General features: G+C 37.7%; 1 protein-coding gene across 1 annotated transcript in view; it reads right to left on the minus strand.

Annotated features, from left to right (window-relative positions):
- The window catches only part of Pgant7 (N-acetylgalactosaminyltransferase 7), a 188,583-nt gene that overhangs the window by 93,150 nt on the left and 71,389 nt on the right, over positions 1-24,044 (minus strand). Inside the window, exons 5-6 of the mRNA XM_067153717.2 lie at positions 14,877-15,084; positions 11,049-11,225 (exon numbers count right to left, since the gene is read on the minus strand). Of these exons, the coding sequence (XP_067009818.1) occupies positions 11,049-11,225; positions 14,877-15,084 (385 nt within the window). The remainder of the gene's footprint in view (positions 1-11,048; positions 11,226-14,876; positions 15,085-24,044) is intronic.

Here is a 24,044-nt window from a genome sequence, read left to right on the forward strand (position 1 = left end):
TTAAATAATGTTAAATTCATTCTCTTGGGTACTTTGTCATCCCATAAAAGCTCTCTGACTTGATGATAAGATGTTTTACCTTTACTTAGTCTGTTATTAATTTCAGGGTTGATTTCATTACTTCCATTAATAATGCTACCCAGATATGTAAACTGTTCTACATTCTCTAACCATTCTCCGTCTATGTTCACTTGGCTTCTCTTTTTGTCTTTTGCACAGTGCATGACTACAGTTTTATTTTTCCTAATTACCATTCCAAACTCCAGATTTTCATTCCAAATTTCCAGTCTTCTTTTTACTTCCTTTTCTCCCTTTCCCTCAATCACCACATCATCTGCAAATACCAAAGCATTCACTTCATCGCTACTGATACTCTGTTTTACACGTTTTATGATTTCATCCATCAATATAATAAACAATAATGGCAACAGTGCACTTCCTTGCTTGAGACCTTTCTTTTATAAAATGTTTCAGTGTCGCCACACCCCACTTGTACACTGCTTTTACTCTCATGATACAATATTTTTATCTTGTTAATTGATGATTTTGGTACATTCCTTTTCAGTGGCATTCCCATACATGTTTTCTCTTAACTGTATCATAAGCTTTTTCCAAATCAAAAAATACGAAGATGATTTCCTTGTTCCTTTCCAGATGTTTATCCATTATCGTTCGCACTGTAAATATCAAGTCTATTGTTGATCTATTCGGTCTAAAGCCATATTGTTCTTCCTCTGTGTTTCTATAATATCCCTCAGTCTTTTGTCTATGACTTTCTCCATTATTTTTAGCCCATGTGATAATAGGGTTATACCTCTATAATTTTCACATTTCTTCCTATTTCCTTTTTTAAACAGTGGTACAATGCTTCCTTGAGACCAATCTTCAGGTATCCTTTCATCCTTCCATATGGCATTGAGAGCTCTGTATAGCCACTGTAGTCCAATGCTTCGTGCTGCCTTAATCATACCAGCATTGAATTTGTCTTTTCCACTTGCTTTACCTTTGGTCATTGTTTTCACTGCCCTTTCAAGTTCCAACCATGTTATCGGGTTCTCTTCTTTTTCTCCGTCTATTATTTCCATTTTCTTGTCTCCTCCTCCCTCCGAGCAGTCATCCTCGTTATAAAGTTTTTCAAAATACTTTGCCATCACATTCTGAAGACCCTTTTCGTCGTGTACTATGGATCCATCTTCTCCCTCCCTCTAATGCCTTGATTTTTTCTTGATTTATTCTTTTTGATTTTATTACTCTGTATAATAGTTTCTGATTTCCTCGACTATCTTGCTCAATTTTAATGATAAACTATCCCCAACATTTCTCCTTTTCTTCCTTGATACTCCTCTGTACTTGCAGTTACAATCTTTTGTATTCCACTTGTAACCTTTCTATCTTATTCCATTCCTCTGATACGTGTTTTTCTTTTCCTTATCCATTTCTTTCTTCATCATGTTCATTTCTTTTATTTCATTTTTTATTTTGTCAGTCCACCACTTTGTCTCCTTTCCCTTAACCTTTGCTTTTGTTTTTCCGCTTACCTCAATTGCTGCTTCCACAAATGTCTGTCTTAAATTGTCCCACTCTTCTTCTCCACTTCATGTTAGGCAACTTCTTTTTTTTACAATCTTGGAATTACATTCTTTGATCCTCCTCCTCCAATTTCCAAATCCTGAACTTTGGTTTCTTCTTCAATAACATTTTAGGGATTTTTACTTGTTGTAATTCCACAATTAATAATCTATGATCATCTTCCATACTTTCATTGGGGATTATCTTTGTATTCATGACGTATCTTCCCCATTCTCGGTCTGTTATTATAAAATCGATGAGTGTTCCATACTGCCCATCCCATGGCTATTCCTCTTCATAAACCATGTGTTCTTTATCAACAGGTTATTTCTGATACAAAAGTCCAACAGTTTCTCTCCATCTTCATATCTATTGCCATACCCATGTGGGTCCAGAACATTCGTACATCCCATTCTATCAGTTCCCACATGAGTATTCAGATCTCCCATTATCATGATCCCATCTTCAACAATATGTGTTTCCAGTTCATTGAGGAACTCTTCTTTTTCTTCCATGCTACATCCTGTCTGTGGAGCATACACCTGTACCATCTTCAGTAGTTCCTTGTTTACATGTATGTGCATTCTTTCATTTACATACTCAACTTCGGCTATTGGTTCGACATTCTGATTCATTACAAATCAGACTCCATTTCTTTTGTCTTTACTGTTACCCATCCAGTACAAGGTGTACCCCTTTCTTAGTTTCTTCATTCCTTTCCCTTTTCATTTTACTTCACTTAATACCAGGATGTCGAGTTTTCGTCTCTCCATTAGGTCAATCAATTAATTGTCCTCTAGAAATGGTAATGAGGGAATGGTTTAGGAAATGTCCCCCAAAATTACGGATTGGCCGAAAAATCAAAACAAACTGCCTGGCTTTCGCCGACGATTTGGGATTACTATCAGTTGACATAAAAGAAAAAACCCAGATATCTGAACTTCAAATCTTTGCAAATAAAATTAGCTTTAAAATATCATTTGAAAAAACAGAAATTATGCCCCAAAAACCAACACAACTAAAAGAAGTTACCATAAATGGTAATAAAATCAAAATAGTAACTCAATTTAAATATCTTGGAGAAGTAATAACACATAACCTAAATGAAAAAATTACAATCCAAAAGAGAACAAATAGATTAGCTAAAGCACAAAAATTAACATGAGACATCTACAAAAAGAAATGTCCATCAATAAATGCAAAAATAAAATACTACAACACTACAATACTATAAAACTAGAAGCTACATATGCAGCAGAAACACTTTTCCACCTGAAAAAACAATCAAAGACTGACAGACTTCAGAAAATTGAAAGGAGGATTGGAACAACCTGCAAGATCAAAAAATACCAGAAAGATGGACAGTGGCGGTTAATATCCAACAAAGTCATGTACAAAGAGCTAGAACCCATTACAGATACTATGCATAAGATGAGATCGGGATTCTTTGGACATATCATGAGGATGCAGGATTCGAGACTTCTGAAACAACTAGTACAACACAATCTCGTCTCAAAAAATACCACAAAAGGATGTAAATGGACCAGAGAAGTAAGAGAGGATCTGAAGGAAATAGGCCTTACAACAGAAGACACCACAAATGAGATAAAACTGAATACAAAACTCAAGAGTACAAACCTCCGCTTTATCCTTATACAAAGCAAACCAACAACCCGCACATTTTCAACCGAGGAAAGGGCATGAAGATCGAAGTGTCTGAAGAAGTACTGGCAGGACCGCAAAGCTCGAAAAATCCCTTCCAAGAGATCTGAACGATGGACTGATTAAAGTGATCCTATGTGGTCATAAAACAAGAAGAAGAAGAAGAAGAAGAAAATATATTACAAAAGTCACTATTAGAACAAGGCAGTGCTGCATGATGTGCGGTCATGTGATCACTCAACTGTAGTAATACAAAAGGAGGCTGATACAATGTGCTAATATCAATCTCTGCAAAATAAACTGTAGATTTAAATAACTATATTTACTGACTCTAGATGTTCCAACCTATCCTATATTATATGAAATTTTCATGTTTCACGCTATCCATTATTTTTGAAGTCGAAAATTAGGAGAGAAAAAAAGCGGGGAAGTGTTAAAGGAGAGTGTAGATGATGGTGATGATGGTGATGATGATGATGATGATGATGATGATGATGATGATGATGATAAGTCCAAGGTTAAATTCATGGGGTAAACCTAAGATCCGTTTGAAATCAAAGCAGGAGTAAGACAAGGAGATGGACTCTCATCTTTATCCTTCAACTGCGTCCTTCAAAAAGTGATACAAGAATGACGCAAACAGAAATTCTTCCTCAAAATAGACCAACTTTGGGCAAAGGAAAACTAGCAATAGATTGCATAGCATCTGCGGATGACCTAGCAATACTAACCCGAGACATTTCAACAGCCCAAAATCATATTGAACTCCTGAAAGAAATTGCAGAAAAAGTTGGCCTCCAGATATCTTTTGAAAAGACAGAATACATGACCTGCAAAAAAACAAGCACCAACATTCATGGAGTGAAAATATGCCAAAATTAAATGAGAACCACAATTTAAGTACCTTGGTGAAAGAATTCAGGAAAACGGACTCAAAATAAAAGCCAATGAAATCAGATGCCAAAAGATAGAAACTGCATATCGACTAACCCAAAATATCTATATCGCGTACTTTCAAGGAGGTATAGCACGATAGTATTTGCACGACCCAGGGCAGTAAGAACAGGGAAATTCACAATAGAAGGTCGTAGCAACACGTGGAAGATTACTAGGGCCCACCGAGGACAGGTGGAAAAAGAAAAAAATAAATTACCAGAAAATAAAATGAATTACTACTGACTAAAATAAAAACAACGATTTGAAAGAAATTAGGAATTTAATTGGAAAAGAAACGTTTAAAAGCCTTTCATTAAGATAATTCTTTAAAAAAAATTAAAGATAAAGTGTGGCGAGATCTCCCTTTTAAAAACGTAAAAAGTAAGAAAACCCTTAACCAGACCTTGGGATCCCAGAACTACAGCTAGTAAATTACAGTAAATTAATGCAGCAAAAGGTAAAACTTGACTGCAGCACGAGAGGAGAAAACGGTTCCTTATGAGACAATCACTGGTTATAGAAGAGTAAACTCCAAGCATTATCTCCTCAGAATAAGTTCCATCAAGGGCAAACAGAGAAATAGAATTAATTCACAAATTAAGAATTAGCAAGAACGAAACGTGAAAGGAAATAAACATTAAACTCTTAACACGGATCCCGCGGTTGACTCAGCAGTCTTCACGATCATCCAAATCAATCAACAGCATATCCTTGACAACCCCAAAAAATACTCACGACAGACAACGAGAGTCAGCTGTTAGCTCGTAACAGAGAGCTCCCATCACAGTTATGTTTACAAGTGCAGTCATAGTAACCGGGTCACATGACCCAAGGCAAATGGCTGCCCATCAACAACCAAGGAAGTCAAATGAACCGTTTTCTTCTCACTAACTAACCTTTTTCCAGAATGAACTGCTAACATACACAAAAATCGAAAACAATAAGAATAAACCCACCCATAATATAATGCTTGAAAAATACTATTTAGATGCCACAGTCAATGAGTAACATCAGATTTTAGCAGTTACATTTCATTTGAATTTTAAGATGAAAAGTACAACATAACTCGTTTTGAAATAATTAATAGGCGTAAACATAGCCAACATTTTACATTAAAGAAAACCCCAATAACTAAAATTATATCGTTATTACGAAGTGTAACATCATGTCGAAACATATTCAAATGTAAATCCTTGGTTATAGAAAGATCATGCACGATATACTTTAGAATTTTCGAAGGACCAAAACAATTCGACTTTCAGTTAGCATGCATTTCTTGAGATGAATCCAGACCCCAGATCAAGACTTAAGGGTTATCAATACTCACAGTCTCGCCGAACATATAATAAAGAAAACAAAAGGAAATGCAGACATTTTGGTTCTCGCCGGATGGCGAGTAATTCACCCAGTGTTGAACACCATGACTCCTGCTTCTTCTTCACTTAATTTTCAATATCCTTTTTCACCAGCAGCGATGAGATCCAATCTTTTAGTCAACAACCTTCAACAAGGACTCCAATCATCAAAACAAATACCGGTCGGTGTACATAGATATCCACGGAGGTCGGAGATCACGAGAACAAGTTGAGTACGGAGAATGCCGCTAGATGGCAGACCGATGCAGATAGCGTGTCTCACACCAGGATACGGCTCGCGTGAATCACGCAGATCTCAAGAGATTGCGGGCACATGCAAAATCTAAAGTGATGTTCCCTTACAATCAACGGGGCATGACGTTGTTGGAAAGTTGACTTTGATTAGATGAGTCCATCCCCAGGTACTCAGATACCTTTAAACTCTTCAAATAGCATCAGATCTATCACAAAAAAATGTATCTCTGAGCACACAAAACTAAGACATTACAATACAGTTATTAAACCAGAATGTCTTTCTGGATCAGAAATTCTAATTTTGAACAGGAAAGCAGACATTGAAAACATTAATAAAAAGGAAGGCAAAATCATAAGAGCCGGGGTGAGTGGCTCAGACGGTTGAGGCACTGGGCTTCTGATCCCAAGTTGGCAGGTTCAATCCTGGCTTAGTCCGGTGGCATTTGAAGGTGCTCAAATACGTCAGCCATGTGTTGGTAAATTTACTGGCACGTAACAGAACTCCTGCGGAACAAAATTCTGGCACCTTGGTGTCTCCAGAAACCATAGAAGTAGTCAGTGGGACGTAAAGCAAATAGCATTATTATTAAATCATTAGAAAAATTCTAGGCCCAAAACTCACCAACAGGCAATACCAAATTAGAGGCAGACAGGAAGTCAAACAACACACAAATATTCACAGCAACATTAGAAAACGCAGGCTAAGATTCTATGGACATATTAAAAGAATGCATCCTGACAAACTTCCCAAACAAATAGTCACATTCTATGAAATGAGGAGTAGAGCTAAAAGAAACACAGTGAAATGGATTGGCGAAACAGGCAGGAAATACACCAGCAGATGTCCAAAACAGGGTCGTCTTCAGATCCAAGTTGAGCAAGAGGAAGACTGGAACAAGCTGGTATGAAGACATAAAGGAAGCCCACGGTAAAAGAATGAAAGAAATATGGGTACAAAGGAAGGCAAATGCACGCCTCTACGTACTTTGCATAATCTTAATGGGCTTATTCGCAAATATAACAAGAACAACAACGTCTGGCCTCCGGAGAAGCCTGCATGCCTGCGAGGATGGGGCCCTACCCAAGATAAATACTAATGTTAAAGCCCCCGAGAGGAGGAATCCAGCAAGGAACGGAACCCAGGATCCATTGGATGAAAGGTCAGCATGCTGGAGCGATACCATAGGATTACCGAGGTGAATAAACAATAATATATAGCCTAATGCACACCGTGACTGTCCTGTGCTGTTATAACAAACAACTGAATCTACTTTCAGCTTCTGTACAGGACCGTGAGACCACATTTTTCAGCAATATCTTTGGAAAGACAAGAAAGGGTCTCCACGGTATGCACTAGCCATGCGTCTTGGTGGGTGCGCTATTTACCAACTGATGAGCCCAACATTTTCGGAATACTCAGGTTATTGAATGCAGCAGTTTTGAGAGATACTGTTATACAAAACATGGCCTCCATCTAAACAATTCAGGTAAACGAAAGATAGGAAATATTGTTCTAGATTTTATTAATCTTAAGATATGTACTGTAAAACAGGCAACTCCCTTGAGTTATAATACTGACCAGGAAAACTAGCAGAAAGAGCCAGCTATACTTCAAGCTGGCTCAGTCAACTAGAAAAAGAAACTCAGGGTAGTACGGAATTTCAAGTTACCCAATTGCAACAGTCAAGTTTTAGGGAGGAAGGTGGTCTGAGATTGCTCTTGGTAAACTGTCAAAGTGTAGTAAATAAACAATTAAAATTCGGTACATTGATGGAATCTTATGAGACTGATGTGGTGACAGGAGTGGAATCGTGGTTGAAAGAAGGGGTGGGTAATAGAGAAGTATTTCCAGAAGGGTACACAGTCTATCGTAGAGACCGAGGAGATAAAAAGGGAGGGGCGGTGTTTATTCTGGTGAAGGAAACTTACTGTTCACATGAATGGTTTACCGATGAAAGGGATGAAATATTAGGGATAAAATTAGTTTGTGATAATATGAAGGAGGTGGGAATTATAGGAACATACAGGCCTGGAAGAGAGGAAAGAGACATGGAAATCTTTGAAAAAATAATAGATTATACTTGTAAAAACAATAATAATGATATGGTAATAATTGGGGGAGATCTAAATTTGCCTGAAGTTGAATGGAAAGGAGCTGCAAGTGAAGCCCATGAACAGAAACTGGCAAATAAGTTAATTTGGGAGGGAGGATTTACACAAGTAGTACAAGAACCGACTCGTCTCAATAACTTACTAGATGTATTCTTGGTTAAACCATGGGAAATTGTTGATAAAACTGAGGTAATTGAAGGAATAGGAGACCATAAGGCTGTAATAATGGATGTAGGACTCGTACCAAAAAGGCTTAATAAGAGGGTTACACAAGACAAGAAATTGTACAGAAAAACTAAAGTTGATGAATTTGGGACTTACCTTAACTCACAATTCAGTTGTTGGATAAGTGAAGGGAGTAACGTGGATACACTTTGGGCTAAACTTAAAGGAATTATTTGGGAAGGAGAGAAGAGATTTGTACCTGTTAAGAAGGGTAAAATGACCTCAGACCCTGTTTATTATACAAGGGAAATAAGAAAATTAAAAAGAAAATGTAGAATAGTAAACAGGAAAATCAAAGAGGGTAGGGAGAGTAGAGAAACTAGAAAACAGCTAATGAGGGAACTGAATAGAGTGAAAAAGGAAGCAAAAGAGAATTATATGAATGGCATACTTCAAGAGGGTAATGACCACAAAGGGAAATGGAAAAAGCTGTATTCATATATCAGGAATCAAAAAGGAAAAGGAATCCAAATTCCTACAATGGTGGGAGAAGGGGGTGAACACTATTTAACAGATACTGAGAAAGCAAACCTATTTAGTAGGGAATTTAGAGATTCAGTAGATGATTGTCAAGAGTTGGAAACCGAAACAGAAGATAGAGAGGGAGAGAGACAGAGGGAAACAAGAAGCTTCTCATTCACAAACGAAGATATTTTCAGAGAAATCCAACTGCTTCAGCAAGGAAAAGCAGCAGGGAGTGATCAAATTACTGGGGAGGTATTAAAGACAATGGGGTGGTACATAGTGCCTTATTTAAAATTTCTCTTTGACTATGTCATAAATAATAGTGTAATACCAAAGGAATGGAAGGAATCTATAATAATACCAATTTATAAAGGAAAGGGTGATAAAAGGAAACCAGAGAACTACAGACCAATCAGCCTGACCAGTATAGTTTGTAAAATTCTGGAGAGTTTAATATCGAAGTACATCAGAGGGATATGTGATGATAAAAATTGGTTCATGAGGAGCCAGTATGGATTTAGAAAGAAATTTTCTTGTGAGGCACAACTGGTGGGATTTCAGCAGGACATATCAGATCAGTTGGATTCAGGAGGTCAGTTAGATTGCATAGCCATAGATCTTTCGAAAGCCTTTGATAGAGTGGAACATGGAATATTATTAAAGAAATTGGAGGGAATAGGATTGGACGTAAGGGTTACACGTTGGATAAAAGCATTTCTAAATTCAAGGGTTCAGAAAGTCAAAGTAGGATATAATGTATCTCAGGAAGAGAAAGTTTGGAAGGGAATTGCACAGGGTAGTATAATCGGTCCGTTACTTTTCTTAATATACGCAAATGATTTAGGGAACAATATAACATCAAAAATAAGATTGTATGCAGATGACATAATTGTTTATAGAGAAATAAACAACATTGAGGATTGTTCAGAATTACAAAGGGACCTTGAAAGTATCCAACAATGGGTTGAAGAAAATAATAGGAAGGTTAATGGAGGCAAATCAACTGTTACAACTTTTACAAACAGGAGCTTTAAAACTGAATTTGAATATACTTTGGATGAGGTAGTTATCCCAAAAGATGGCAAGTGCAAATACTTAGGTGTGAGATTTGAAAGTAATTTGCACTGGAAGGGTCATATTGATGACATAGTTGGGAAAGCATACAGATCATTACATGTCATAATGAGGCTACTTAAAGGATGCAACAAAGAATTAAAAGAAAAAAGTTACTTGAGTATGGTTCGTCCATTATTGGAATATGCAAACAGTGTTTGGGATCCTCACCAAGAATACCTAATAAAAGAAATAGATAGTGTGCAGAGGAAAGCAGCAAGATTTGTAACAGGGGATTTCAGGAGAAAGAGTAGTGTATCAGAAATGTTAAAGGAACTTGGGTGGGAAACTTTAAGTAAGAGAAGGGAGAAAACTAGACTTACAGGATTATATAGAGCCTATACAGGAGAAGAATCATGGGGAGATATCCGTGAGAGGCTTCAGTTGGAAAATAATTATATCGGCAGGACTGACCACAAATGTAAAATTAGAAGGAATTTTAGCAGAAGCGATTGGGGTAAATTTTCATTCATTGGGAAGGGTGTGAAGGAGTGGAACAGTTTACCAGGGGTAGTGTTTGATCCTTTTCCAAAATCTGTACAGATATTCAAGAAGAGAATAAACAGCAACAGAGAAAATAAATGAAATGTTAGAGGGCATTCGACCAGTGCAGGTTATTGTATATAAAAAAATGTGTGTGAATAAATTAATTCCATCCCCTGGTCTAAGGAGTTTGGACAGCCAAAGTAGGGGACTGCCTGTAGGGGTGAAGTACAGTGGGGACTTCGAGGGCCCTGGGACCGCTACGATAGCTGTGAAGGCCCTTCAGGAACTCTGAAAAGTGGTGGCAAAAGGGGCTCTGGTTAAGACGCAGCAGGTCGTTATGCTACTTAGGATCCAGAACGGGTAAAAAAAAAAAAAAAAAGTAAATAAATAAATGCAATGTAAATATTAATGTTATACCAGTTGTATAGTATCATTTGAAGTAATTCCACATACTGTATATCAGTTGACTATATTTGTAAGTAGGACAGGATATATTATAAGTAGAATTTTGTAAACAATATAAATTTATTAAGGATGAGCTGTGTGTTTAATAGAAAACATTGTTAGCGTAAATTGTATAATATTGTATTATAGGAAAAATTTTCTTCTCTTGTTAATTTAATATTTAGTGCTTGACAATAATGTATTTTAGTGTACCATTTGCCACCGAGGTAGACACCTCATTTGCAAATAAAGAGATTTTGATTTGATTTTTGATTTGACTTAACACACTGGGGCAAAACACTGGCAAAGAGGAATGAGTTAGCTCGAAAATTTATAATGTCCAATAACGGACCAATTATATTGGTATTATAAATGTACTCGTTGAGGACAAATATTTCAAATCAACATCTGTATCACAAGACTTACTTGTAAGGCTCACTGTTGTGTTTCCGTCTGTTGGCTTCCTTTGCCGGCACCTCGTTCTCCTTGTACAGCATTCCCCACTCGAAGATACCACGATAATGATGGCCGTCCTGGTACACAGGCCGGTACTCAAAACTCTTGTGGTCAATGCCATCAATTACAGGAACTGTCATTATTGTTCTGAAACAGCAAAAGAAGCGATCAACTGCTCTGTCAGCAAGGAGTAGTGATCATCATTACAGTAGCAGAACTGTTGTACCGCAAAGTTCCCACACTCTGCTGCTCGAGTGCCAGATGCGAGGGATTCTACTGTTAAAAAAAGAAAAAAACGGATACGCAATGTGGGAGGCGTAGCTGCAAGGTTTCTGACAGATTGAATTACATGTGTTAATAATATTTCGTCCACCTCGTTGGCTGAATGGTCAGCGTACTGGCCTTCGGTTCAGAGGGTCCTGGGTTCGATTCCCGGCCGGGTTGGGGATTTTAACCTTCATTGGTTAATTCCAATGACCCGGGGGCTGGGTGTTTGTGCTGCCCCCAACATCCCTGCAACTCACACACCACACATAACACTATCCTCCACCACAATAACACGCAGTTACCTACACATGGCAGATGCCGCCCACCCTTCTCGGAGGATCTGCCTTACAAGGGCTGCACTCGGCTAGAAATAGTCACGTGAAAGAAGAAGAAGAAGTAGTAGTAGTAGTAGTAGTAGTAGTAGTAGTAGTAGTAGTTAGTAGTAGTAGTAGTAGTATTTCAAAATTACGACTATAGATTAATCTATTGCCAAGCAGACAATGGAGCCAGCGTGGCTCAGGTGGCAATGCGCCCACCTCTCCCCTCTGGGTTCTGTGGTTCAAATCCGGGTCACTCCATGCGAGATTTGTACTAGACAAAGCAGAGGCGGGACAGGTTTTTCCTCTCGTACTCCAGTCTTCCCTATCATCTGTCATTCCAGCGACACTCTCCAATACCATTTCATTTCAGGTGTCCCATTGCCCCAAAGGAGTGGGACAGGCTTCGGCAGCTGGCACAGTTTCTGTTCCTGCTGCTAGATGGGGACTTTAGTCATTCAAATCCCGACTCAGTTGAGACTGGAAACAGACAGTGGATTTTCATTTTCACTGAGTAGGCAGTAATGTAGCAAATGGTTGCTTGCCTCTCAGGCAAATTTCCCTGTATCCTCCTGAATACGTTAAAGATAGTTTCAGCCATTCTGCAAATCTAGCACCTGGTCACAAAGTTATGGTGACCAATGGTAGCTAGTAGAATATAGTTCTATGAGACAAATGTCGTGACACCACCTTCAACACTGTAGTATCACAGAGTCGCAAGCTGTATTAATTTTACTACGTTGTGACAATCTCAATTTCAACATTATCACACATTATGATGTCACCGATTATACTCAAACTAATTTCAAAGAATATTTGATCCTTCAACTTTTTAACCATTCACTTATCTTTCATAGTTGCAAAGTTATGAAGTCAAACTTACTATACATTTCCGTGTGATGCTCGAAATTATATGTACATGAACAAAATGAAAGTATTTAGTTTATTTTCCGGGTTGAACCGTGTTGTTACTGTCTGTACATCATGTACAGTTTGCTGACGTTTCAAATACATTGCAGTATTCTTTGTCAAGGCGACTGAAATACCCCCACTCGATCCGAGGTAATCAGACTCCCAGGCAACAGTCATACTACTACAAGGGTGGTTCTTGACCTCGGTCTTTTATATCCTAGCCTTCCTGGCTGTCTCGTGAGAATTCTGGAAGGTAGTTGTCACAGCCAGGTAGTGGGGCTTGCCCGCGCTGTTATGTAATTGGAGTTTCAGCCTGCGTGTTAATGTTGTGGTCTGTATGTCTTAAACTATGAATGATAGGCATCCAAGAATTACTGATTTTATATCCTTCTTCTAAATTCATGTTGTTCGGATGTTTCTTGATTTCAATAGCCTCATGGATTTTCCTTTCCAGATTCCAAGGGATAGCTGCTAGGATCTTGGTTTTGTCAAATAATATTCCGTGCCTTGTTTCGTAGGAATGCTTGGCTACCGCTGAAATATCTATTATTTTGGTTCTTGCTGTGACGGATATGTTCTTTTAGGCGGGTGGAGATCAGACGTTTTGTTTCACCAACATAACACGCTCCGCAGCTACATTCAATGTGATATACTCCAGGAGCCTGTAGTTCTATTGTGTCTTTCACTGGTGGTAGATAACGGGCTAGCTTCCGGTGTGGTTTATAGATGGTTCTCTTCTGATATTCTAAAGACTCGTTGGATGTTATTGAGCGAGTAGCCATTTCCCCTGAGGGTTCTCGTGAGGTGTTCTTCCTCTTTTTCGAGGTGTTATGCGTCTGATATCGCTATGGCCCTGTTAACCAGTGATATTAGGACAGCCTGCTTTTGTGATGTGTGGTGATGAGACAAGGCATACAGGTACATGTCTGTGTGTCGGTTTTCTGTATACTGCGCGACTCTGAGTCCCATTGATGTTGCTTTTCATCAAGGTGCTGCTAACAGAAGTATTTCCACTGTTAGACCAGAAACTTCCAGAAGACCTGTCAACACTAGCTAAAGAATGCCTAAACGCCATTTATTTCTACTTCAACGGGGAGTTCTATGAACTGACAGAAGGGGCCGCAATGGGGTCGCCGCTCTCTCCAATAATAGCAAACATTATCAGGCGCAGAACACTTCGAAGAAGAGAAAGAACACCTCACGAGAACCCTCAGGGAAAATGGGTACTCGCTCAATAACATCCGACAAGTCTTTAGAAAATCAGAAGAGAACAAAGAAAAGGCTGCCGTAGGAGAAAACAACGGGAAAGAAGAACTGACCTGCCCCAAAACAGCAATACTGCCATACATTAAAAACACTGCAGACAGTATCTGCAAGATACTGGACAAATAGGACATAAAAACCATCTATAAACCACACCGGAAGCTAGCCCGTTATCTAACACCAGTAAAAGACACAACAGAACTACAGGCTCCTGGAGTATATCACATTGAATGTAGCTGCGGAGCGTGTTATGTTGGTGAAACAAAACGTCTGATCTCCACCCGCCTAAAAGAACATATCCGTCACACCAAGAACCAAAACATAGATATTTCAGCGGTAGCCAAGCATTCCTCTGAAACAAGGCACGGAATATTATTTGACAAAACCAAGATCCTAGCAGCTATCCCTTGGAATCTGGAAAGGAAAATCCATGAGGCTATCGAAATCAAGAAACATCCGAACGACATGAATTTAGAAGAAGGATATAAAATCAATAATTCTTGGATGCCTATCGTTCATAGTTTAAGACATACAGACCACAACATTAACACGCAGGCTGAAACTCCAATTACATAACAGCGCGGGCAAGCCCCACTACCTGGCTGTGACACGTACCTTCCAGAATTCTCACAAGACAGCCAGGAAGGCTAGGATATAAAAGACCGAGGTCAAGAACCACCCTTGTAGTAGTGTGACTGTTGCCTGGGAGTCTGATTACCTCGGATCGAGTGGGGGTATTTCAGTCGCCTTGACAAAGAATACTGCAATGTATTCGAAACGTCGGCAAACTACACGTGATGTACAGACAATAACACAGTTCAACCCGGAAAATAAACTAAATACATCATTCTACACACCATGGAAGCTTCACCTCCAAAAATGAAAGTAGTATTCTGCATCAAAAATGACAATGAATTACACAATTCCTAGAAAAGAAAACAAACTCTGAACAGATGGACCATCAAAAATACATTCTTATAAAGAATGATGTTATAAAATAGAAACTCTATCAAGTACAGGAATGACAGCAGTGACTTACCTATCCCTGTAGATTGGTGCTAAGAGTGGAGGCAACCAATTGGTGTTCACCTCACAATGAGCATCTAGGAACAATATAACCTCGCCCCTTGCCTCCTTGGCTCCCAATGACCGGGTGCGGATTAGACCTTCACGCTCTTTATTTCTTATCAAGCGCACTTTCCCCTTGAATCTTGTTATGTAGTCTTCTAGCTTCCCTTTCAAATCCTCTGTAACATAATGAGTAAAAAAAGAATCAAATTCTAGCTCGCCATAAAATTCTTCTTGCTATGAGATTAAAAGTACATGGATACTATGATCAGTGGAAAGTTCTACACAACACAGTGCACACCAGTCAGTAAAACCAGCAAAATTAAGATACAAGACTTATCCAGCAATTTATAGCACTGAATTTACAATGTTTTAAACTATATTTCAAACATATAAGACTTGTAAGTTTGTTTAAATACAATAATGTACAGTGTTAAAACTTATTTTAAACATCTATATATATAAGAGTTTTGTCTGTACATTCCTCAGAATTTAAAAAGGACGATATTTCTGCACCAGTCGTGTCCACAGTAACAAGGAAATGCACTTTTTAATTTTCCGTAATCTCTGTCTGTCTGTCTGTCTGTTCGCGCATCAAAAACGGCTGAAGAGAATGTAATGAAAATCGCAATGCATAGTCCGGGAGTAAGTCACTACAATCTAGGCCATAATTAATTTCATTCATGCTGAGATAAATGGTAGTTTAGGGGAAGGCTTAAAATTTAATTCTCAAATATTTATGTTATTAGTGGTTGTATCGATAAACATTACATAACTTAAGTTAGTATTAAATTTCCGATCAATTATGTCTTATACATTGTTACCGTACTGGCTATGATCAGAGATAATCATGAATCTGGATTTTTGTTACTAAGTCCATACATATCAGCGCCGAGTCACAAGAAAATGGGTAAACAGAATTGAATGAAAATCGGTATGTGAAGTCGGAGAATAAGGAACTAGAGTCTGTACTATAAATAATTTTATAAAACGCTCTAATATCACAGAGTCGAAAGAAAACTAAATGTGCGAGTGCACTGAAGGCCAAAGGAAGCAGATGTGAGCAAGGTCAGACTCAAGCCGGAAATGTCTCTGTGAGATTTTAGGAGTGTTTTCGTATCGTAGGTTGGGCCCGTTCACTGACGTGTCAACTAACAAGGCCTACAATATAGAAAGCTCCCATTGTTTGTTGCGATGTGCTTTATGTCTTCTGTTGCCACTCATTTATGATAGATAGGATTACTGCTGCGTAATGAGTATTTTTTAAAATTTGCCTCATGCCGCACCGACACAGATAGGTCTTATGGCGATGATGGGATAGGAAAGGGCTAGGAGTGTGAAGGGAGTGGCCTTGGCCTTAATTAGGATACATCCCCAGCATTTACCTCGTTGGAAAATGGGAAAACACGGAATACCATCTTCAGGGCTGCAGGCAGTGGGGTTCGAATCCATTACCTCCCGAATGCAACCTCACTGCTGCGCGCCCCAAACCACACGGCCAACTCGCCCGGTCCTACCGAGTGTAACAGCCTGCCTGAATATTGGCGGGAAGTAGCTGGGGAGTTTGATAATTTTCTTCTTTAGCATTCCATTCCTCTGGTTCATAAATTTTCTGATACTACTGGTACGTAACACACTGGTTCATCATAGCATTCGAGCTATTCAATCCCTATTTTGAGGCACTGATTGGAGGGAGAAATGTGCATATTTAACGGAATAATGGCAGAGAAGTGTTCACGGCTGTCTGCGGTTTTGTCATTCCAGCACTGGAACTTTGCACTGTTAGATCAGCACCGTAGTAGAAAATGAAAAATGAAAACCTACTACCTGTTTTCCAGTCATTGACCGGGTCAGGGATGTAATGAATGAAACATATATAGGCTATTATTACAATGGGGTCGCCACTCCCAAGGTGATTTATTAATGACTGATAAATGATATGAAATGATAATGGAGAGTGTTGTTGGAATGAAAGATGACAGGGAAAACCGGAGTACCCGGAGAAAAACCTGCCCTGCCTCCGCTTTGTCCAGCACAAATCTCACATGGAATGACCGGGATTTGAACCGACACCGTAGTACTGTTCCTTAAAAGTGAGAAAATGTGTGGTTTTTCATTTGATCGAGTATTTTATATATCATTGCTTTTAATCGCTACTTTCCTACTGACATTTTTGTAATGACCTATGTCGACTTCAGTTAGGAAAACCACATGGTCAGTCTCTCTGAGAATCCAATCCCGTTGTGAAGCACGGGTACATCAGTTAGTGAAAATATAGATTAAGAGTATGGGGAATGTCTGCCGTGACACCTCGATTACCATATTTTTCTCCAACTCTCAATCCATAGATTCACCTGTAATGCACTAAGACTTAAAACGTTCTATTTTATTTTTCTGGCAATAATTTTACTAACGCTACAGTATTACACCTACTTACTGTGCTGAACAGATCAGCGAAGGGATTAATATTGCAGGGCAGAGTGGGAAGTGATGACCGAGGGGAATCAGAAGTTGGCTGGTTAAGATACCGTTCACATTCAGGAATGCTTGTAGAGTTTCTCTCTATACCACGAGTGAGTATTGTGACCAAAGGACTTAATTGCCTCTCTCATGCTGTAGCAAAGACATAAATCTATTCTGCATTCTATCGTTAAATGTAACATTAGTAATCCCCTATTACTCTCAAGAGTACAGTCCAGGAGAATTAAGGAGTAATATCATATACCAGTAGATGATCAGGAGATAACCAAGTAGTTGAAACATGGATTGCTCGTGTAAGCAGCTACAAAACATTAAGTAATATGCTGAACGCTTCCCAGATGTTAGTTCTATGGAGAGTAACATGACAGGGATTTCGGGACATAAGGTCAAGATGAAATATGATAAGCGATAGATGAAGTCAAAGAGTATGTTTTAAATCAAATATTTGATGGCATCGGGGGTGGAGGAATCCCCTTCGGGAGTACTTTACAAACGGAAATTGCCACATATTCATGGAAGTATTTTCATAGATTGTTTCATTATTTCTCATTAAAAAACCCAAGTATGGTGAATAACTTAACAATAAACACATACTGAAAATGGCGCTGGAGATCTCCATAGTACCGCGGCCAGTGGGTTGTTGACGGGCCCCGGAGATCTCAGTTTTTACGAACAGTTATCATTTGTAGCTTGTTGTGCTGTCTGTTAGCTATAATTTTAACTACTTTCAATCATGTCATGGAGTAGAGGGATCGCAGATTTCAGTGTCGCTGTATTTTTTTAACTGTATGATCTTTGTAGCCATCAAAACTTCGTATGTACACAACTATTCTTACGGGCCGAGAATCCTTGGCAGCATGCCCGTGCAGATGTCAACACGCCACAGCGTATTCAGTTCCCGACGGCTACCGATAATTGTGATTAATTATGTACAGACCAGTTGTAATAGGTACCAAGTGACAATGAATTAGATATTTCTAATGATTAACGGCTAGCACTAAACGGGGAGTAGCCGTAAAGAGAAATCCTTGCATACTAGAAAACAATGAGTATACAAATCATACAAATACAGCATTCATACTACTCTGTGCTTAGAAAGACTACTGAATGGTATTGCTTTGAAAAGTATCACAATGTACAGGCTACGAAGCAACCTAGTAAGTACACGTTCCAAGTTTGAGGTCGAGTTACATTAGTTTGAGTGCAGCAGTGTAATTTCTTTCTTGGAGGCTTGAACTATCCGGTCTGCATGGGGTAGCAGCCTCCGTTTAGCGCCCTTCGTCAATGTGTTAAGAGAACTGTGTGCATGCACTACGTTCAGTGACATGAATACTGTATTAACATTTCCACCAAGCTTTGCTCTACATAAAATTAGATTCCAACAATAACAACTATTATTATTAATTTCTAAAGGTATGCCATGCATAAATAACCTTTAAGGCTTATGTAAACTTTACTACTGTGGTTACACAAAACAAGGCACAAACACAGTAAAGGGGGAAGGTAAGAGCAACTACACAATATCAGAAAACACTACACACTCAGAAAAACATTAGCTGGCATTACGCAGATCTCCAACAACAACATATACGTAAATATCAGTACGGCCAACTAGTGGACAACAAACCGGGAAGGTGGAAAGGGCTGGGAACCTACCAAAGGCATGGACATGGCTTAGATTGCGGATTCCGAAATAAATCGCCGTGATCCTTAGATATGAAAAAAATATTATTTACAAAAGAATTTTACAAATACATTCAAATACAATTCCAAGTAACGAGCTATAAGTTCAGTGATATACATAACTTAGAGGTTCTTTAATAATACCTTCGTAGCAGTGTAAATTCAAATTTCAAACCAACTATACATGTAGTTGTCAATGCAGTAGTACAATGCAATTTACAGTGAAGTGAACAGGTTCTCCAAAATCTAGAGTACCTCAAGTGATACAGAACTACCAGAGGCAAAGCCCAAGGTAAATACATTAAATTACAATCTACATATTTAGTGAAATAAGAAAAAAGAATGCCTTGAAAACAAACAGGCAAGCCAGCTGAAAAGCTAGGGCGTCCTAAATAATTAATTTGGCGAGTCTAGGTTAGGCTAGGGCAGACTCCTATGCGAAATTGCAAACGAACATTACGGAAATTTTAACAGGAATGGAAAGTAAGAGTGCTTACTCAAAGGTGTGCTATCCCGGAAACCAGGTGACGTCAACCAGATAGGCTGCTCACAGATAGATAGACCAAGACCAACAGAATTCAGAATTGCAAGTAATGAAAATCATTTTATTTTCCGTATTGAAAGAATCTCAATAATAATAATATAAGAGAATTTATTGGACTCCAACCTATTCAATACATTACTGGATGTTAACATTTTTAGTTAAACATCGTTAAAATGGAGACATGTTTTTTATACTGTGCATATGATAACCTCATTTTATTATTAAGAAACCACTAGCGTATTTTACTATGTGTAACTAGTCTGTTGTTATTTCGTTTAGGATAGGATTTTGTACGTGTTTTTAATGTATTCTTTCTTACATATATTTTTCATAATTTCCAACCAGACGTCTGGTTTAATTTTGAGGTGCTTTGATATGACTGATGATGCCCCACATGGAGGGCGAAACATGTCTCCATTTTAACGATGTTTAACTAAAAATGTTAACATCCAGTAATGTATTGAATAGGTTGGAGTCCAATAAATTCTCTTATATTATTATTATTGAGAATTCAGAATACCGAATTATCAGGAACACTGCCTCTCTCTCTCAATATATAGGTAAACTCCGGCCTTGGAGCAACCAATCAGCGTACATGAGTTCCCTATTGCCACCTAGACTCACCAAACACAACCCTACTTTCATTCGCGAACTTTGACAAACATTCTAGAATACGCCTGATCACAAACGTTGTATTTCCAGAACAGTCAGAAATATTTTCTAGAATACATTACCTACAAAACAACACACCCTGTTCAACAATTCATGTAACTTTCTTGATCCTTTCAGGAAATATAGAACAGAATTCTACTATTTACAAATGCATATGTCACAAATCTTACACAGTACAGGTTAGGTCATTACATTATATCATACTTGACACATAACAGTACAGGTTAGCTCACAATAAATGAAACATCATATCGTACTTTACAAATAAAGTCTTCAAAAAAAACACTTTCCACTTGCACTACATAGTTCACTTGTGACAGCTTACTTGCTTGTCCACATCGTAAGAAGAACAAAGGTTATGTTAATTTCTAAACCCTACTTTATAAACATGAGAGATGGAATATCTCAATAATTAGTTTCTAAGAGGGATTAATTATCAACAAGCCTAACATTCGGTGAGGTGGTGGGAGCTTTAGAACAAAAAGTTCTAAAAGTCTGCGGGATTGTATTATGTTTTCAATTCACAATGCCTAATAACTTTGGAGTTAGCTCATATAAAGGATTTTTTGCCTCCGTGGTATCATTAAGATTATGGTTTTTGTTATAGGTTTGGTCTAAAAAGATAAGACTTTCTAATTCATTCATAAGTTTTCCTTTGCCTATACATCTTAGAATAGTGAGATCCTTATCAACTGATGTAAACTGGTGGCCTGTTTCACTCATGTGTGAGCTCATCGCTGAATATTTGTTATGTTTTAAGGCATTGTAATGCTCCATATATCTCGTATAGAAGCTGTGCCCAGTTTGACCAACATAATTAAATCCACACTCGGTGCAAGTTAGTCTGTAAATACCAGATCTCGAAAATGGACTGTTTTTATAATTGACTTTATTATGATTAAAAAATATACTTTGATTTGTATTTACTGTTCTGAAAGCAATATTAGCGTCGTATTTCTTCAGTGTGTTCGGATCTGGTGTATGGCTGGGTTATTGTACATAAACGTGGTGTAACTAGTTTTTTTTAGGTTTATCCGGAATGAGATTTGTGGATAATTTATATTTAACTTTATTAATTAACTGGTTAATCATTTCAACTTTGAACCAATTGAGTTTAGCCAAGTTCCTTATATAGTTTAATTCAATTTTTAAGTTGTGAGGGGAGAGTGGGATTTTCAAAGCTCTGTGTATTAAACTATAGAATGACGCCTGTTTTTGTGAATTGGGATGTAAAGAGGAATTATTTATGGTTATAGGAGATTGTGTGGGTTTCCTGTAGATTTGAAAATCAAAAGTATTATTGGTGCGCGTGATCTTTATATCTAGAAAATTTAAGGACTGTTTAACTTCATCTTCCTTGAATTTTACATTAGGGTCAATTTTATTTAAATTCTCTAAAACTTCATCGCTGTTTGTAACATTTTTGTCAATAACCACAAAAGTGTCATCCACGAATCTTAGCCACAAACATATACCTTTTATATGTGCTTTGATTTTTTGTACACACTATTAAATCCATGTAAATGTCAGCCAAGTTGCCGGACAAAGGGTCACCCATGGCTAAGCCAGTCTGTTGATAAATCTTACCATTAAAGGAGAAAAAGTTGTTATTCAATACAAAATTCAAGATCTTCATCAATTCATCAATTTCCAGCTTACTCAGGCTGCTATGTTTTGAAATATTGTCATAGATAATGTTGACCGTTTCTTTAGTAGGTATATTTGGATACGTGTTTATGACCTCATAGGAACACATTATGTGGTTAGGTTGTAAGTCAAATTTACTTAAAATATCGCAAAATTTGATTGAATTCTTTAAAGGAAGTTTATTATTAAACTTATAATGTTGTTTTAGAAAACCATGGATATCTTTGGAAACTTTATAGGTAGGGCTATTACGGCAATTGATAATCGGACGTACGGGAATGTTGTTTTTATGGATTTTAGGTAGGGCTCTCGCTACTGGAATGCTGGGGTTCATGTTGATCAGTCTCTGTTGTTCCTGTTCATTGAGAAGGAATATGGAGTTCTTAATTATAGATTTTAAATTGTGTTGTATTCTTATGATAGGATCTTTGCTAACTATTGTATAAATCTTATCCTTAAAAAATTCTTCTGTTTTATTTATGTAACTGTCCTTAACCATTAATACTATACATCCTCCTTTATCAGCTTTTGTGACTATGATGTCATTATCTTCTATTTTAGTTCTCAAATTACGTACTAATGTTTATTGATTAGAGTCAGATTAGGTGTTAAGTTCTTTAGCTAGCGTAGGTAATTTTTTTTTTATGTCAAATCTAATGTCATTTGGAATTTCAAAGGGGAGTTTAGAAATGTTAGCCTCTACCTCAGCCACTGTGGTAATAATATCCAACTCCTTTTTTTCACTAGGCCAGTTATACTTTGGACCCTTATTCAGGAGTTCCGTTTCTATTCCAGAAAACTGCACGTTGGTTAAATTAACAATTGTACGTGTGCTGACATTTGAAGAACTTGTTCTTTGTTTATCTGCATTCTGTACAATGGACTGTATTTGAGATTCTTTTAAATGTGTTAATTTCTTATCTAATGTAGTCTGCTTCTTGTCCAGTAAAACCATCATTATGTAGTCTACGTGTTCCACTCTAATGGGGGTAATGCCTGAGCTACTGTTAAATGAATTTTATGTAGTTGTAAGTTCAATTGGATTTCTTCTTATATAGTGACCTCATTTCATTCCTTAAACATATTTCTTTTACTTTGTTTTTGACTTTGTTCATACTTGGAATGGTTAAGTTTTTTCTTTGGGTAGGTTTCAAAAATTTTGGGATCAATTTTAGTTTAAAACATTGCTTCAAAAACGTTATATCTTTAGACAACTTGCATATTTTAATTTCAAGATTGATAAACCTATTTAATTTGAAGTTTGCCTGGTTGGCTACTAAGTTACAAGTTACTATTCTCATTTTGGTTCCATATTGAAGTTGACGTATATCTCAAATATTATTAAAATATTTATAGATCCACCTGTTCAATACAATACAGTATAATCCACTTTTTCATGTGGTTAAAATTGATACATAATACATAAGTCATAGGTACATGTTTCACCCTTTTTTTACAGGCATCATCAGCCTATATCAATCTTAAAAATTAATGGATAAGGAATCTTTCTAATCTTATAAACTATAGAGTAAAATGTACAATGATATCATAAAATGTTATAGTATAACACCTAAAATAAGGATATTGCACAGAAAGTATGTTAAAGATACTGGATGGACGGACCGACAGGACGGGATGGGATGGGATGGGATGGGATGGGATGGGATGGGATGGGGTGGGGTGGGGTGGATGAATGGACAGACGGATGGACGTGAATTTAAAACAATCAGTGGAACCGACTCACAGTGCCTCACATGCACAGAAGCTGGCGTAAAACAATAGTATTACTGGCCGAGGGACTGCTTCTATAGCACGATGCTGAATCGATGATGCTTCTAGTCGAAACAGGTTCATAATCCAAGTCATCGGCCCCTCATAATGGTACTTATCGCTAGGGAAGTAGAAAAATGGTATATGTCATGTTGCAGTACTAATCAAACTTAGCGTAGGTTTGTGGTATTCCACACATTATGGTACTACTCACAGGTAATGAAATTTGCACATGGAATGCAGAACTATAGTGTTTTGCACTTTGTGGCACAATTTACAAGCAACACAAACCTATGGTGCTCATCACATAAGTGTGCTAACCACAGAGACTCATGCTACCCC

This window comes from Anabrus simplex, chromosome 9 (genome assembly GCF_040414725.1).
Source record: "Anabrus simplex isolate iqAnaSimp1 chromosome 9, ASM4041472v1, whole genome shotgun sequence".
NCBI classification, from domain to species: domain Eukaryota; kingdom Metazoa; phylum Arthropoda; class Insecta; order Orthoptera; family Tettigoniidae; genus Anabrus; species Anabrus simplex.